Here is a 17,239-nt window from a genome sequence, read left to right as displayed (position 1 = left end):
AGGAGAGGCACTGTGGCCAGCCTGGCAGCCAGCAAAGGAAGAGTGGGAGTAATGAGGAAAAAGGATCACTGAAATGGGGTAGCTTATGCCATCCCCCTGAACTAGGGGAGCCTGAATTTCAAGAAAAGAGATACTTTTGATTTCTCTGCAACCTTGAGATGACCAATGTGGATGAAGAATGTGCTTCTATTGGGTGAGAAGGGACTGAGGAACAGCCAGGCAGTAAGGTGCCCGGGTGCTGGGAACAGTTAGGGCTCTTCCCCCTTGCCATGGGACCCCTAACAGCAAAGGGAGAAGGGCCCAGACTCCAACTCGGTCTCCATCTCTGTGAAAAGGTGTTTTCTGATCTCTATACAACTGGCTGGAGCCATCACACAAAAGAGTGACCAAGGATCACCCTGGAGAACAGCCAACAGCACAGAGCTGACCGTCCCCTGCCACTCCGACCCACAGCTCTGCTGCATTTCCACACATGCTGTCTCTCACTTCTGTTTCTATCCACTGACAGAAAAGAGAGAAAAGTCCATGGAAGTTGGCTAATAACTTCCCAACTTTCTTTTAACTTCCAAGGCTTCTTTACTCTAGGTATCCTCCTTATATAGCTATTTTATATTTTTTAAAAAGGGTATGACAGACAAATGAAAAGCCACATATAAGACTTCAATAAAACTCATGGCCTGTATTCTAAATTCTCACCATGAGTTAGAAACATTTCATTTGAGATGTCAAAAACAGTCTCTGAAACAAAATATGACCTAAAAAGTTAAAGGCAGAAACTGTAACCTCCTACCCTCCTGAAGGCAGAAACAATAATCTCCCAGCCTCCGCTGCAAGTCGGGTGTCCTGCAGAAAAGAGCCGGGCCAAGGCCCGTCGGGAGGCCTCCTCATGCCTGGGAGCTGTTTACAGAGAAAATGCACTCAGGCTGGCTCACTGTGCACAGCTGTAACAGGCCCTGGAATTCTGAGTGGAGAGAGTATTTTTATACTGATTATTAATGTGGAGAAAAGAGAAAAGGAAAAAAAAAAGATTTATTCCCAGGAAAAAGAAAACCCTACCTCTGGGTGAAAAGGATAGGGAAGAAAGGCACAAAGCCAAGGCTAGCTCTACAGGAGCAGGAGAACTGTCTGCGTTGTTTGCTGCCCTGCTGAGAGCAGTGCCTGGCATACAGTGGAGTCTCAGTACACACTCACTGGATGGATAGGTGGAAGGAAGGAAGGAAGGAAGGAAGGAAGGAAGGAAGGAAGGAAGGAAGGAAGGAAGGAAGGAAGGAAGGAAGGAAACCTTCATTTTTCAGAAGCTTTAACAATAGGATTAAGTCCATGAGGAAAAAATTCAAATGAGTAGTCTACATTTGGAAAAACCTCAAAATAAAGATTAAATATAACTTTTTAAATTGAATTACTGAATATTTACTGAGAACCTGTATATACTAGGCAAAAAGAACAGGAACAAATTGTCCAGAGTTACTTTGAACTCTTTCAACAATACCTGAGCCCTCACCATAAAAAATCCATCCATTCCTTGGTCAATCTTCATGTACAGTTTTCTCTAATGTACTTTCAAATATTGCATGTTGTACACCATTATATATTCCAAAGGCCATCTGAAAGGCTAGAGGAATTAGCATTCCTTTTACCTCTGTTTGACAAAGCATCACTAAATAAAGTAAAACTCTTCCTTTTGGTGGCAGTGGGACAGTATGATACTTCACTGCCAGACGCCTGTTTTTAGAAAGAGCCAAAGCAGTGGGACACAAAACATCACATGCTATGCTAACCAGGGAACTTCTGACTGTTTTCCTGACTTGTATTACCTGAATACAAAGCATCTGTGACAAGGAGCGTATAAGCAACTATAGTAGACAAAAATGGAAGTGTAGTCGATGATGCGTATGTCTTCAAAGTGTCATGGGTAACCCTGAAGCAGTGTCTGAAAATGAAGTTTGCCAGCAGTCCAGAGAAACTAGCTGTTGTTCCAATCATCATTGTTCTGTACATATTTAAAGTCTTTTCTTTTCTGAGATACTCAGTTTTTTTTCTATGATTTCGATGACCACCGATCTTCTGAGGTTTGCATCTCCTAGAGAAAGGCTGTGCTGACCATGTGTGTATGTTGCCATCTCAATGTCCTTGGGCGCTTCTCCGGCTCCCATGGGCACCACACCTTTCTCTCCCAGGTCAGCCCCAGCCTCGTGCCGGAGCGCCACCATCTTGGGAGCTCACATTACATATAACTTCTTTACATTTATTGTATCATAAATGTACCCTAGAAAAGCCTGCAAAACTCACAACAAAGTTTCTGGGACTCTCGCTATTGCGAGCTCAGTATTTAATCAGGCTACTCTACAGCAGCCTGTTTTCCTTAGCACCTCTCCTAGACCCTGGGAGTGAGGGAGGGATGAAGCCTGGATGGTGAAGGTGCCCTTAGCCAGGTCCCCTGCATGAGCAGCAGGATGTCCAGGGCCACTTTCATCACGGCAGTGATGGAAGAAACCCAAGGAAGCATTTTGCCAACAGCCTTGCCTTCAGGAAGAAATGCATTTGAACCATACTAAACCAAAGAGTTTATTTATATTTATGAGATCTCCTTGCATAAAAATGTCTCTAAATATGAAACTTTAGGTAAGTTAGTGAATGCCATTGGCACATCAGTTTCCACAACTTTGAAATGAATGCAAAAACGGTAACTGCCCTAAGTGCCTGTGGTGCAGACAGAAAAGACGCATGGTGCCTAATGCACAGTAATGCCTGACAGAGCTGGTGTTATCGCCCCAGGGAATGCCTTATTCTTCTACTTGAGAATGAAAGAATAAGCACTGCCTGAGGTCCAGGCATTTCATCTTTGGGCCCTGGCCTAGACTCTAAGTCTGATTAGGTCCTGAGTTCTAAGTCAGTAAATGATCTGCTACTCCCAACACTCCTCGATGTTTCAACCTTCCCTTGAAAGTTCGTGGATGCAAGAAGTTCCAATAATGCAGCACAGATACAAAGATGCACCTTCTCCTTGTGTGTGAGAACTATCCCAGGCCTCCTCAGTATTAATGGTCTTATAATTAAAAATTGTAAATGCTCAAAGTAAACAAAATAATCGAGCCTAACATGCTGGAATCTGGCTTCACGAGGATGGAGACAGCAGGCAGTTAAGTGTGGTGTAATGGAAAGAATGCTACACTAGAGTGAAGAAACTGAAGTTCAAGTGTGAGTTTGCTACTTTTAGCTGGGTAAGCAAGTTACTTCACCTCTCCTGGCCGCAATGTCCTCCGTACAGAGTTGGGGTACATAATAGGTCAGTTTCTTTTCAGCTCTAGGACTCAGTGATTCTACGGAAAGGTGAAAGCCAAGAGAATGGCTGCTGGCAGGGTCACAGTGGACATAAAGTATAAGGTGTGGGGGGGACTGAGAATACGAAGGGAAAACTGTGGGTTGGTGAGTGCAAGGATGAAGTCAAACAATAAGTCAAACATTACCTGTGATGGAGCAGACAGGGAGGAAGATAAGCTGGGCTGCACGCCTAGGAAAAGACTAATTCAGGAAAATTCTAAAGGACCAATAGCTTGGAGGATTGCTTATCTTTGGACTTGTAGTACCAGCCAGAAGGAACCTTTTCTTCAGGGTCTAGGGAGCTGAGAGAGAAAGCGTCTGGTGACCTGAGAAAGACGGAGTGCAAAACTGCTGAATCAAACTCAACTCCTATTTTTCAGGCACTGTGTAGCTACAAACTACTCACATCTGGGGTTAAGAGCTCAAACTCTGAGGATGGGCTGCCTGAGTTCAAATCATGGTCCCATTACTTGACTAGCCTTGGGGCCTTGGGCAATTGACCTAATCTCAATGTACCTCAATGTCTTTGTCTGTAAAATAGGCATAAAACAAGAACCTACTTCATAAGGATACTGTAAAGATTAGCTGATACGTGGAAAGCCCTTTGAACAGGGCCTGGCATCTGGTAAGTACTAAGTGTCATCTTATTTATTTCCTGCTGCAAAGAGGGATGTTTACATGACTCACTGCAGGTGTCACTTCATGCTCGACAGGATTCAGGGTGGGGTTTCCTGCCAGGGCGAACCCCAGAGAAACAACCTCCTTGCTGTCGCCTTCTGCTCCCTGGGTGGAGTCAAGAGGGAAAACTGCCCACCATCACGGGAGGAAACCTACCACCTTCGCTGGAGGTGCCTCTAGTACATCGCCACTGTCCTGCTGCCCCACCATCATTCCCAAAATGCCACTACGGGGAGTGTCAGCTGACCCTGGGAACACCAGACAGGCCAGCCCTTAAGGAAAGAAGACAGCCCAGGGCTTTCCCTTGGGAGCTGACTCTGCCACAGCCCTCTCCTCCGCATGCACTTCAAAGGTACTTTGAAGTAATGCGTGCGAAGGGAAGGGCAGCTGTTTTTTGGTACCATGGCATTAGGAATGAGAGTTGAACTTTTTTACTTTCCTGGCCCTCTTAAATTAATTCTCCCCAATATATTTCTTTTTATTCCCTATACCATGATGCATTCTTAAGTTTCTTTCCAAGTGTTATGCAAATGCTATGATCTTTATAGGTCTATAGCGTCCCAGAATTATCACACACAGGGAAATAAGGGGTGTCAATATTCACATTACAAGTAAAAGCAGCCCTTGAATAGAATCAAAAACATTTAAGAGCTAAAACCACACCCTTCCAATGTTCTCTCTTTACAACTGAGCTCTAAGGACTCATTTTATTTCCATCTGCAAGGCAAAATATTTATTTGGAGTGGACCAAAAAAAATCAGCTTGTTGACAAGACACTAACATTCCTTGAATTTTTAAACTCCAATTTAAAAAATGAGCAATCATGTCCCTTTTATTATTGGGTTGGCCAAAAACTCCATGTGGTTTTTTCTGTAAAATAAAAGACACAATTTTCATTTTCACCAATAACTTGACTGATTTGGATATTTTGAGTATGTCGGCTATGTCCCATATGGTATAACAATTATTTTCAAGTAATGTCTCAATTTGATTGCTATCAACTTCAACTGGTCTACGTGACCATGGAGCATCATCCAGTGAGAAATTTCCAGCACAAAACCTTGCAAACCACTTTTAACACATTCAATCAGTCACAGTGCCGTCTCCATACACTGCACAAATCTTTCTTTGCATTTGAGTGGTGTTTTTAACTTTCTTGAAATAGTAAAGCATAATATGCTGAACACTGCTTATTTTCTTCCATCTTCAATATTATAACTGCTACATAAAAAGTTCACCAATTTGTTTTTTTTAATGCATGCTGATTGCAGTACACAGTACAATCTAACAAAATTGTTTCAAATGAAGTTAAAGACAACTAAGCGCTACTAGAGCCACCTCGTGGAAAAAAACCAAACGAACTTTTTGGTTAACCCATTTTTTCTTAATTCAGCAGCCTATGAAGATTTACTTTCTAGGGCAAGGAAAACAAAGTAAGTGCCATCATCAAGCTGGCCTTAAAAGCCACACTGACTCCCTCTGACGGGCGAAGAGCAGAAGACGCCTTTCAGGAGCGGGCGAGAGGAGGAAGCCCAGGAGCCGGACCTCTGAGGACCCGCACGGCTGGCCCGACTGAGCAGCTGCTCTGGCTCTTTCCCCTGCGTGTGCGCTGGACCTTCCTGACAGGAACTGGAAACTTCATTTTTTTGAGCTTTGTTGATGAATTTTTCAAAAACAACTTTCCCAATCAATACAGGAAGTTGTATTTGGAATTAAAAACAAAAACTCACGAGGTGACTGTTTGACTTATGATGTTTCCTTTCTCTGATTTTGACATAATTTTGGAACTCTTTCCACGATTTCCTCAAGTGTACAACAAGTCTCCACAGGAGACCCAAGCCACGTGATGATTTTCATGACTGATTAGTCTTTGATTACGAGTACAAGGCTTAGCTTCAACTGGCACATTCTTTCTGAAGACAACAAACATGTTTTCTGAAGAGAACACGTCTTTCCTAAATAGTTATGCTGGCTCTCAAGGTTTCACGGTCACACGGGAGTTTTGTGATCATTTATGATATTAATTTACACATTCCTTCGTATGGGCAAATAACATTAAAACCACTAAAAAAGTAAACTTCCCAAATAATATCTTGTAGTCTTTCTCAAAAAAGTAAATTTTAAGTCTTACCACATGTTTCACCATTCTCAAAGGAACCTCCTCAAAGGATCTGTGAGACGAGGAATTCCTATGCTGTCATTGATGCAATGTTACCAAATGTACATGTTTCTTAAATTCAACTTATTGGCAAAACTGTACATTCAGGAACACTAAATAAGTAAGTACACTGTGAGAAAGAGAGACAAGACTACATTGGAAGAGCGGGAGATACCCAGGCAAAAGCCCAGCCCAACAGGCCGTGTGCTGTTGGAGGACCTGATTAAAAGCAAGCTGAACTCAGATGCTTTCCATAAATCAACAGCTACTTGTTAAAGTATCTATTAGGGATTGGGATCACAGGAAAGAAAAAAGATAGTAAAGATACATTCAAACCCTTCCTGTGAATAAAAACACTCATCCCCACCATGTGTGTTTCGGATTCAAGGTTTGAATTTGGCTCCATCAGGTATGTTCTTCGGACGAGATTAAGGCTCTTAATCTCTTTGAGCCTTAGTTTCTCAATATGCAAAATGAAGAAAATAAAACCTATCCCAGAGTTTTAGTAAGGACTGAAATTAAATGAAACAATATAGGAAAAGTACCTCTCATTAGATGTCCATAAATGTTATTTCCTTTCCCATCTTATACAGTATTGTCAAGAAGGCTGTATCTCTTAAGTAGTAATGCAGCATCTACCTGGAAAGGATCTGTCTTCATTGTGACCATGCAGAGGAACTCCGTTATTCTCTAACATATACTTCTTGGTAATGGGCAAGGACAGTATCCGGATGTGACGGATGAGTAAGCGCCAGGTGTGAGCTCCAGAAAGCACTGGTTCTGGTGGTAATGGGCTGAAAAGTTGAATCATAAAGTAGGCAGTGAGCAAGATGAATCCCAGGGTTCCAATGACCTACAAGGAGAGACAGGAAAAGGATTAGTGCTTATCCCAGCAAACAAAATACTTTAATGCCAAGAAAAGAACAGCCCTCTTCTGCTATTTCCAATGTGCTTTAAGAACTAATCCATCTCCTTAAACAAGCCATTTATATTCACTTCTGAAAGCACTGAAAGTTTGAGAACCATGAGGACTGCAAGGCTCACCAAGCTTCTATCATATAACCGGGTGGTATGTACACCATTAAAAAGATACACAAGTGGAGATTAACTATAAATACACAGCTTTCATCTAGGACATTTAACAAGATAGTCAGATTTCCTAGTAACACATGGTAACAAGAGTAAAGGCCAATTTATTCATAGAGAAACCAAGGTGCAATGGTGGACTCAGTCACAGTAGTATTCGGGGAGAAAGTTGAGGAGTTTGTGCCCCATCTAAGCTTGTCCAAGTCAGAACACATTTTTACCTTATATATAGCTATAAGGAGAGGATACTGGGGTGGCGTTCTCTGAGGTTCATTCTTTTCCAACAGCTGTCTGATAAATTTTTCAATTGCCTTTTCTGACATGCCACATTGATGGCCTGTCTGTCTCACAAAATCGACAGTCTCTGAAAGTTTGTCATAAATGCTGATCTCATTGGCAGCAAGATCCATGTCTTCCAATGCAAAATCCCTGAGAGAGAAAACAAATGTAAAAGGAAGGATGGTTTCTTTAAAGTACTTTCTTTTCAAAGCCACTTGCTTTCAAACAATGCTTCTTGACCATCCGTGTGGAAGAACAGTTTTGTGCTTTCCCAATCCACTGCAGGCCAATGCTTTTATAAAACATGATGAACATGTAAGACAATCTCAAGGTAGTGCTACACAAGTTTTTAGGTGTGGTTAAGTGTAAGCTAGTAACAAACGGTTTACAGACCTGTGCTGGGACCCAAACACTTTGAGCAGCACTGGTCTACAACACAATAAATCTCTAACAGCTCTGTGAAACAGCCATCCCAAATGATTTCTGAAACTTATCACAAAAGATCTGGTATTGGTGATCTGCTATTGGTGATTTATTAAAATAAAAAGAAATAGATAATGGAGAATGCTGTTGATCAATTATTTCTTTCCATTTATACCAGAGAGACCTGTGAAACAAACAAACAAACAAAAATTAACTTCCAAGGCCAAAAGTCTTTTTGTAAGTAAGGTTTTATTGAGACAAAAATGCCAGCCAAAAAGAAGACTGGTCTCGGGGCATGGAGTTTAAACTACCAGCAGCACGGACAGGTAGAAAAGACAACATGCCCGTTGTCCCAGGGTTCTGCAAGCATTTTTATACATCAAGCAAGGGCAAAGAAAGAAGAAAGAGGCACCGTGAAAAAAATTGACATTAACTATGGACGAAGGGTAGGAGAGGGGGAAGCGGGGCCAACTCTGGGACAGAGGCAGAGAAAAAGTGTCCTGTAGACAGGCTGCCGCAGCAGTCTGAAAACACGCGGAGGCTCCAGGAGTTTCACGGTGCCTGATTGAAATAATCTAGCAAATAGCCATCTAGAAATTAATCAAAGTTCTAACAGGCACTGGAAAAAATGTTAACAGTCTTTTGTTAGCTAACCCCCAGGCATTAACAGACTAACAATTCTGCCTCTTTCACTCTCTGGTTTGGGCCCTGTAATTTAATTTAGAACATCTCAGAATTTTCTCCTTAACAGACCTTTTAGCAACACAAGAGGAGGGACTGATCACGAAGGCAAGGTTTACTCCGAGGAAGGTGCTGATCTGCTCTGCTCCCGGTAGAGCAAGGATTTCAGGCAACACAAACACCGCGGCAGGGGAGCCCTTCAGACCTTGCAGGCTGCAGTCCTCATGCCTTTCCATAAACACAGTTTTAGACAGCAAAGGGCATTTCATTTGTATTTTACATACTTAAAAGACCAAAAATCTATGACTAATTTCAAGATCCAACTCATTCTCACAGTTATTTTAAAGACAAATAGTTTCAAGGTGGCTATAAAATCAAAGGTAAAATGGCAAGAATTCTCTTTGCATCATTTGTAAAATGAATTTAGTTCTTTTAAAAAAGTGCTTTTGTTATAAAACATTATTTTTCTTCATTTATAGTAGGAAAAGCAGTGCTTGGGATTTATGCTGTCTTCTATTTTTTTTTAATGCAGAAAGTCCTATTATTTCACATACTGCATCCTCAAAGAGCTTCTAATCTCAAAAACCACTGGCATGGTACAACTCTATTTTCCAGTAAGGAGATGCCACCACCTGTAGAGCAGAGGACAACAGTCATGTAGGTCCAGCAGAGACAAGGAGGCCTGAAGGCCACACAGCAGTCCACTTCAGCATCTCTCTCTTCCAACAGCACCTGCTAAGGACTCCTGTTTGGTCCTCTTTGTGACTATAAACCTTTTAACTCACTAGTTCTGAAGCATGCTTCCACACTAGACTCACCTTAAACAGAGCTTTTAACAAATGCTATTAAATCAGACTCAGACTTCGAATGGCAGGTCATGTAGACTTTGAGGAACTGGGAGAGGGAAGGAAGAACACCACGCACAAAAGGGGACACATCCTTTCCCCAAACTGTGTGCTCTAGCTCAAACTCATTTTGTAAGGCCATATACGCCTCCATTTCAAGGTTTATATAAAAGCATGGCATGAACTCTATTTAAAAATGTATATTTTCAACAAATGCTGCTGGGACAATTTGATATCCACATGCAAATGAATAAAGTTGGACCCTACCTTCTACCTTATCTAAAAATTAAATCTAAATGGATCAAAGGCCTGAACTTAAGAGGTAAAACTATAAAACTCTTAGAAGAAAATGGGAAAATTTTCTTGACACTGGATTATGCAATGGCTTAGATGTTATCAAAAGCATGAGCACCAAAAGATAAGTTGGACTATGTCAAAAATGAATAATTTTTGTGCTGCAAATGATCAAGAAAGTGAAACATCCCACAGAATGGGGGAAAATATTTGCAAATTATGTGTCTGATAAAGTCCTACATTCAGGTACATAAAGAATTCTTGCAATTCAGCCCTAACTGGTATAAATTAGTTAGTTGGGTGATGTCCTGGTTCAATTCCCAGTAAGGGCACATGCTTGGGTCACAGGTTCAGTTCCTGGTCAGGACTTGTGTGGGAGGCAATTAATCGATATTTCTCTCCTTCTCTTTCTCCTTCCCTTTCCCTCTCCCTAAAAATAAATAAATAAAATCTTAAAAAAAGAATTCTTACAATTCAATAATAAAAAGACAAATAATCCAATAGAGGACTTGAACAGACATTTCTCCAAAGAAGATATAATACAGATGGCCAATAAACTTATGGAAGACATTTGGTGTCATTAGCCATCAGGGAAATACAAATCAAAACCACAGTAAGATACCTCTCCCCACTTACTGGGGTGGATATAATATAAGTCAGATAATAACAAGTGTTGACAAAGATGTTGAGCAATTGGAACTCTTGTACACTGCCGGGAATGTACAATGGTCCAGTCGCATTGGAAAACCGTTTGGCAGTTCCTCAAAAAATTTAAACAGTTACCATATAACTCAGCAATTCAACTTTTAAGTATGACCCCAAGAGCATTTAAAATATGTTCACACAAAAATTTACACACGGATGTTTAAGCAGCATTATTCATAACAGCTCAAAAGTGGAAGCAATCCGAATGTCCATGCACTGCTGCATGGACGGGTAAACTGAGGTCCATCCACACAGTGCAGTGTTACTGAACAGTAACATGGAGTGAAGTGTGGACACAGGCTACAACACAGATAACCCTTGAAAACACTAAGTAAAGAAGACAGTCTTAAAAGACCACATGTTATATGACTGCATTTATAGAAAAAGTGAAAAATAAACACATCTATAGAGACAAAAAGTACATTAATTAGTGGTTGTCTAAAGGAGAGGGTGGGAGGAATGGGAAATAACTGACAGGGTTTCTTTCTAGAGTGACAAAAATGTTCCAAACTTAAATTGCAGTGAGGACTGCAAAACTGTGAATATACTAAAAAAACCACTGAATTGTGCATTTTAAGTGGGTGAATTTTTTGGCATATACATTATACCTCAATAAAGACTTTTTAAAATGTATATTTATAGAATTTGAACTTACCCCTGTTGTGGCATTTATTACATTATCATGATTCTGCTAAGTTACTTGGTCTATTTCCTAAATCCAAAAATCAGAAGATTGAACCAGAAGGTTTTTTAAGTCTCTTCTAGCTCTAAAATTTTAAGAGTGTATGAACACTTCAGGAAGGAGAACAATACATTCTCAGTAAATTCTCAGGAAGGACAACAAAAAAATCTCAGTAAATTCATTGGAGCAGTCCCTTAGGAAAGTGTGATGAATCCCATTTCACAGACGCTGAAACTAAGGCTCAAAAGGATTGATTACCCCCCAGGACACGAACCCAAGTGTGACTTCAGGGTTGGTGCTTTTGACCTGTATGCAGGCTGCCTCCCTTACCAAGTATTTTCCTATTCTGAGACGGCAGTTCCGAAACCACAACACCGTGGCCTTTGATTATCACAACTGAGTGGCTGAGAACTGGGCAGTTACCAGCGACAATGAGTCCTGGAAAAAGAATAAAGCGATAACTTATTACAACAGTTTTCACATCTTGGTTTTGTGGACTAATGATTCCAGAGATAGATTTTTCCTAGCAAATTAACAAAGATATTCTAAGCAAGCAAGCAACCAACCAAGCAAGTAAGCAGGAATAATGTTCACTTAAGCACACTACAATAAATTATCCAACATTACCTAGTCAAAATCAATTAAAACTCAGTAGAGGGCTAGCAGAGAGCATAGGGAATTGTAGAAAAAAACCTAGTAAAAACTTTTGAGAAAATCGGGCAGTGGGGCACAGGTAGAACCCCGGGGCAGAGGAGAACATCACACTGGTGCACGCAACAGACTGCCGGTGAGGCTAAAAGGAGCAACTATCATCAATTTTGATAACTCTTTTACAACTTTTGCAAACCTCTGTCCACTTTTGATACGCATAACAATCTCACCAAACACCTAGTTTAAATTGCAAAAACAAGTGTCTTTTTTATAATGCAAGTATACAATGATATTACGATACTGAACGTATTTTTGCAAACTGTACATCCTTCTTCCCTGATATTCTAACACACTTCCCAAGTTATTAGAAGGGTAGTTACTGAAAATTTACTGCAATTTCTAAGAGCACGTGGGAGTCTTGATAATAAGCCCTCCTTTTGCCTCTGGTTCTCAACTAGGGGGATTCTGCCCCGCCCACCCCCACCCACACATCTGGGGACCTTTGGAAAGTCTGCAGACATTTTTGACTGTAATACTTGAGGGGTACTACTGGCATCTAGTGGATATGATGTTAATTAAATAACAAAAATCTTGTCTTTTGGTCGGTTTCATACTGCCAGAGCAGCTCCCTCCCTGCGATCTAGTGAAAGTCAGCCCTCAGACACAAGAGTTTGCATAAAAATAAAACCATATCCCTTAAAAAAAATCAAACATAAAGTCATGGCTAAACATCAAATATGTGGGGACTGAGTGAAATCAGCTGAGGCTTGTTACAATCCCTTTACCTCTAGAAAGCAGGTCTGACTTTGGCAGAAATGAGTTTTGCTACAGAGGGAAGTTCTGAAGAGTGAGTTTGACTCTTAACAGTGGCTTATACCTGCCAGGGCATAGGCAGGATCACTAGCAGCATTACAAAAACCAAGGTTCCACGCAGGTACCACTCTGGACATGCTGAACTGTCAGAACCACTGGGAGAGCAGTTCTCCCTGCTGACCAGAGGAACACCCCCAACAAGGAGACACTGCTTTAGAACAGTTCTCAACTAGGGGTGATTCTGCTCCCCAGGGGAGATCTGGTGATGTCTGAGGATATTTTTGATGGTCAAAACTGAGGGGGCACTACTGGCATCTAGTAGGTGAAGACTAAATACCCTATAGTGCACAGGGCAGACCCTACAGTGAGGAACTGTCCTGCTCAAAATGTTACAAGAGCTCTGAGATGGCTAAAGCCTGCTTCCAAGAGAGGCCTGGGGGAGGTAAGCCAGGGGGAGGGGCTGTCTACTTTTGAAGGAGTACTTCAAGAATAGGAGGAAGAAACTGAGAGCTCTAATGAAATGTTCTCCATAACTCCTTCTGGGTCTAAGTATAGGAAAAAAACAGGACAGAGTTGTAATAGAATGACTCTAATAAAACTTATCAATAAAAATGTTTAAGGCAGAAAACAGGTTAAGAGTTCAGACTAAATGTAAACTTCTCCTTTGCTCTGTTTAATACAGAATTCCTCTAGTGATATAAATATGTCCTAAATACTGATGTAACAAAAGCCTGGAGGTTCTCGGTTTTCCAAACTAAACAGCTATGCCAGCTCAGCAACTCTAAGAGGCAATGCTGATTCATTTAGATAAAACACAAACAGGGAAACACTACAGTTGAGAAATAAAGTTCCAAAAGCCCATCTAAATATGTCCCAGTCTTCAGCAATGGGCACAATATCCATAGAAATATTTTGTTTTTCCCCTACTAGGCTCTTTAGTATTATGCTACCTATGTAGTATGATAATCCATTGTTTAGTGTTATAATATATTCCATTATATTTTGTCCAGTGATCCCCATTAATTGAAGGTATGTTCTACTACAGGGGAAAAATGTGGTCTTTGGATTATAATAAAAACCACTAAGCAATAACAGACATACTTAAAGAAAAAATAATTGATAAAATATAACTTAAAAGAGTAGCAAATTAAAACTGCAATAAGTACTTAAACTTTACAATGGAGAGAATTCTATTTTTTTCACTCTTATCATCACTTGAATCTAACGGTCCCCTTTCTGGCCATCTCTGCCCAATGAGATTTGAAGAGTCTAGGACTTTTTTCACTCGCTGAAAATATGCCTCTTCATTATTTTCCCAACTTTTTATGTTGAAAATTTCAAGCCTCCAGAAACACTGAAACAGACAATGAACATCTGTATATCCTTAGATTCACCAATTGATAACACATGGCCGTATTTGCTTTCTGTTTGTCTCTGTTTTTACCAGAACTATTTGAAAGTTAGTTGTGACACATCACAAAATCACTTCTAAATGTTTCAGGATGCATTTTCTAAGAATAAGGACATTATTTTATAGAACATTAGGCATCGTTATCATAACTATTAAAATGACTAATTCTCTAATGTTACCTACTATCCAGTCCGTAGTCAAATTTCCTTTACTGTCCCTCCAAAAAGGTCATATTGCTTTTTAAAAAAAAATTGATTTGAGAGAAAGAAGGGGAGAGAGAGAAACATGGATTTGTGGCTTCACTCGTTTATGCATTCATTGGTTGATTCTTGTAGGTGCCCTGACCAGGGATTGGAATGTAACCTTGGCATATCAGGATAACGCTCTCACCAACTGAGCTACCCAGCCAGGGCCCATATTTCTTTTTAGAAATCTAGGACCCAACCAATGTGCCACACATCACAGTTAGCTGTTGGGTCTCTTTGGTCAACTCAAATCTAGGACAGATTCTGTTTTGTTTTTTCCCTCGTACGACATAGACATCTTTGAAGCAGGAGCCCCCCACATTAAAAAACTTATATCTACTTGCTCCTATCCTCACCTTTCCACTTTCCACTATTTAAAAAATAATAATGCTTCCTCTTTAGACTTCCAATGCATGCACTGTATTCTCTCTTTGGAGCCAAGCTCAAAAAAGAAAAAAGGAAAAAGAAAGCATCACTTCATCTTATTTCTCAAGTCTCCATTCATTTATTAACCTGTTAAAATCATATTTCTGTCCCCCTCACACCACTGATACTGCTTTCACTAAAGCCACTAACGGCTTTCTACATGACAAGTCCAAAGGACGTTTTTTCAGTTACCAACTTACCCGATCTCTCTGCAGCAGCTGCTGTAGCTATCCATTATCCCTATCAGGTGCTCTCAAACCTTGGCATAATTCTCTAGTTCTCTTCCCAGAGTCTCTGTGCCTGAATGTTGGTATTAATCATAGCTGCCCTTGACCTTCTCATTCCCTCCATGGCTTTAACAACCAGCTGTTAGTAAGCCCCAAATCTCTTCTCCAATCTAGAAAACTCTCCCGAACTCACGACCCAAATTTCCTACAGTCCCCTACATGTAATGTGTCCATAACTGACTTATTATTTTTCCCCTGCAACCGATTTCTCCAACTACATTCCTTTTCTTAATAGAAACACCAGTTCTCCAAATTTAAAACCTCTCCTTCTCCTTTCTCATCCTCACCAATAAATCAATCACTAAATCATCAATTCTACCTCTATCGTTCTCACATTCATCACCTCCTCTTTAGCTCTACATTAATGGCAGTTAAGGCCATAAACCTCTCTCCCATGGACCATCACAAAAATGTATTTAATCTCTACACATTCAGGTTATCTTCTCTTGGCTAATCTACCCTTGATCCTCAACACTCGTTATTCTTCTGTAACACAAATTGCTTCACATGACTCATCTGTTTAAACTCCTTCCTTGATTCCGCATGCCCTGCTGGGGAACAATCAAGCATGGTGGTTAAGAATACAGGCACTGGAGCTGGAAAAAGCTGAATGAAATACCAGATTCTCCATCTACTGTGTGGCCAGGAGACAGTACTTAACTTCTCCAAGCCCCAGTTTTCATTATAAAATGGGAGTAAGTATGTCTTTCCAACAGTGTTGTTAAGGAATTGTAAAATGATGTATGTAAAACATTTGTCCCAATACTCAAATTAAATTGTTGTAAGACTTACTAATTGTTATAAGATTAAGTCCAAATTACTTAGCAAGGCCCTTTATAATGTGGTCACTGCCTACCTGTTCGTTCTCATTTCCCGTTCCTTCTTCACATTCTTTACTAACATAACGTTTCACATCTTTTTCTTTCATACATATAATTCCCTCTGCTTACAAAGCCTAGCCCTCAGTGCTTTGTCCAATGATTGAACTCTTTCTTCCAACCTTGATTTTAAAACCTTTTCAAACTTTGAACCTTAAACACAACTCTTATCACTTCATATTACATCTATCTTCTCTCTCACACACACTAAATCTTTTCTCAAAAGCAGAGATAAATAGAGGCAATAACAACATGGGAAACTAAAAACAGACATGCAAATTCACCTAAGAGATGTGGAACCTCATCAGTGTCTATGGAACAAATTTACAGAAAGGACCTAAGCCCTGGCTGGTGAGGCTCAGTGGACTGAGTGCCAGCCTGCAAAGCAAGGGGTCGCTGGTTTGATTCCCAGTCAGAGCACATGCCTGGGTTGTGGGCCCAGTCCCCAGCAACCACACATTGTTTCTCTCCCTGTTTTTCTCCCTCCCTTCCCCTCCAAAAACAAATAAAATGTTAAAAAAAAAAACAAAGAAAGAAAAAGAAAGGACCTAAAATGATCATTCTGTTCTCAGACTAATTTAATGTAATTATTGGTTTATTGATTTTACTTTCTATTCTTCTATTTTTAAAATATATATTAGCCTAATGAAGATTTAGGTAGGCAGGTCAGGAACCTTATACTGAACATTCTCTGTGGTGCTGTAAGGTAGCTGTAAAGGAAGTGATTAAACCTGGGTCTTGAAAATTGTTTTGGTCCAATGCAGAAAGGGCAAACAGGGCCTCTCTCTGGTATGCAAGTTGGGCTATGTGAACTTCAGTCAAAACTTTGATGTACTGAAAGAGACCGAGTTTTGCCACCCTAAAGTTCCTTTCAGGATATTGATTTTAAGTTGGTAATTAGGCCCTGGCTGGCGTAGCTCAGTGGATTGAGCGCGGGCTGGGAACCAAAGTGTCCCAGGTTCGATTCCCAGCCAGGGTACATGCCTGGGTTGCAGGCCATAACCCCCAGCAACCGCACATTGATGTTTCTCTCTCTTTCTCTCTATCTCCCTCCCTTCCCTCTCTAAAAATAAATAAATAAAATCTTTAAAAAAAAAAAAGTTGGTAATTAAAAGACTCAAAGCACCTTTAACCCTCCCCCACTTTCCTACCTGAGAGTCAGATGGAAAAACTTGCTTCAGGAAGGGAACCTTAACATAATCACCTTAGCTTTAGACTGGAAGACTCCAAGCAGGAGCCAATCCCTTCCACCACCACTGTTTTCTGGGTCGCCTAGCAAAAACTTACCTGCCAAGTGTGTTCCGCTCTTCCTCAATCACTTGTAAATCGCTCGATCTCACTTTTTAAATTTAAGATTCCACCCCCCTCCCCTTTGT

At 40.6% G+C, this 17,239-nt stretch overlaps 1 protein-coding gene and 1 pseudogene across 3 annotated transcripts in view; both read right to left on the bottom strand.

Moving 5' to 3' along the window:
- The window catches only part of CUNH6orf89 (chromosome unknown C6orf89 homolog), a 38,093-nt gene that overhangs the window by 19,493 nt on the left and 1,361 nt on the right, over positions 1-17,239 (bottom strand). For 2 of the 3 annotated variants that reach the window (XM_045844043.1, XM_045844045.1), the window contains exons 2-4: positions 11,483-11,590; positions 7,465-7,672; positions 6,797-7,010 (exon numbers count right to left, since the gene is read on the bottom strand). In XM_045844043.1, the coding sequence (XP_045699999.1) occupies positions 6,797-7,010; positions 7,465-7,653 (403 nt within the window). In that variant the 5' untranslated portion in view covers positions 7,654-7,672; positions 11,483-11,590. The remainder of the gene's footprint in view (positions 1-6,796; positions 7,011-7,464; positions 7,673-11,482; positions 11,591-17,239) is intronic. The other variant, XM_045844044.1, reaches the window with a different exon arrangement.
- LOC123822121 lies at positions 1,643-5,100 on the bottom strand (annotated as a pseudogene).

Source organism: Phyllostomus hastatus, unplaced genomic scaffold (genome assembly GCF_019186645.2).
Source record: "Phyllostomus hastatus isolate PE091 unplaced genomic scaffold, TTU_PhHast_1.1 phas_contig_40, whole genome shotgun sequence".
NCBI classification, from domain to species: domain Eukaryota; kingdom Metazoa; phylum Chordata; class Mammalia; order Chiroptera; family Phyllostomidae; genus Phyllostomus; species Phyllostomus hastatus.
This window is presented reverse-complemented; position numbering and strand designations above follow the sequence as displayed.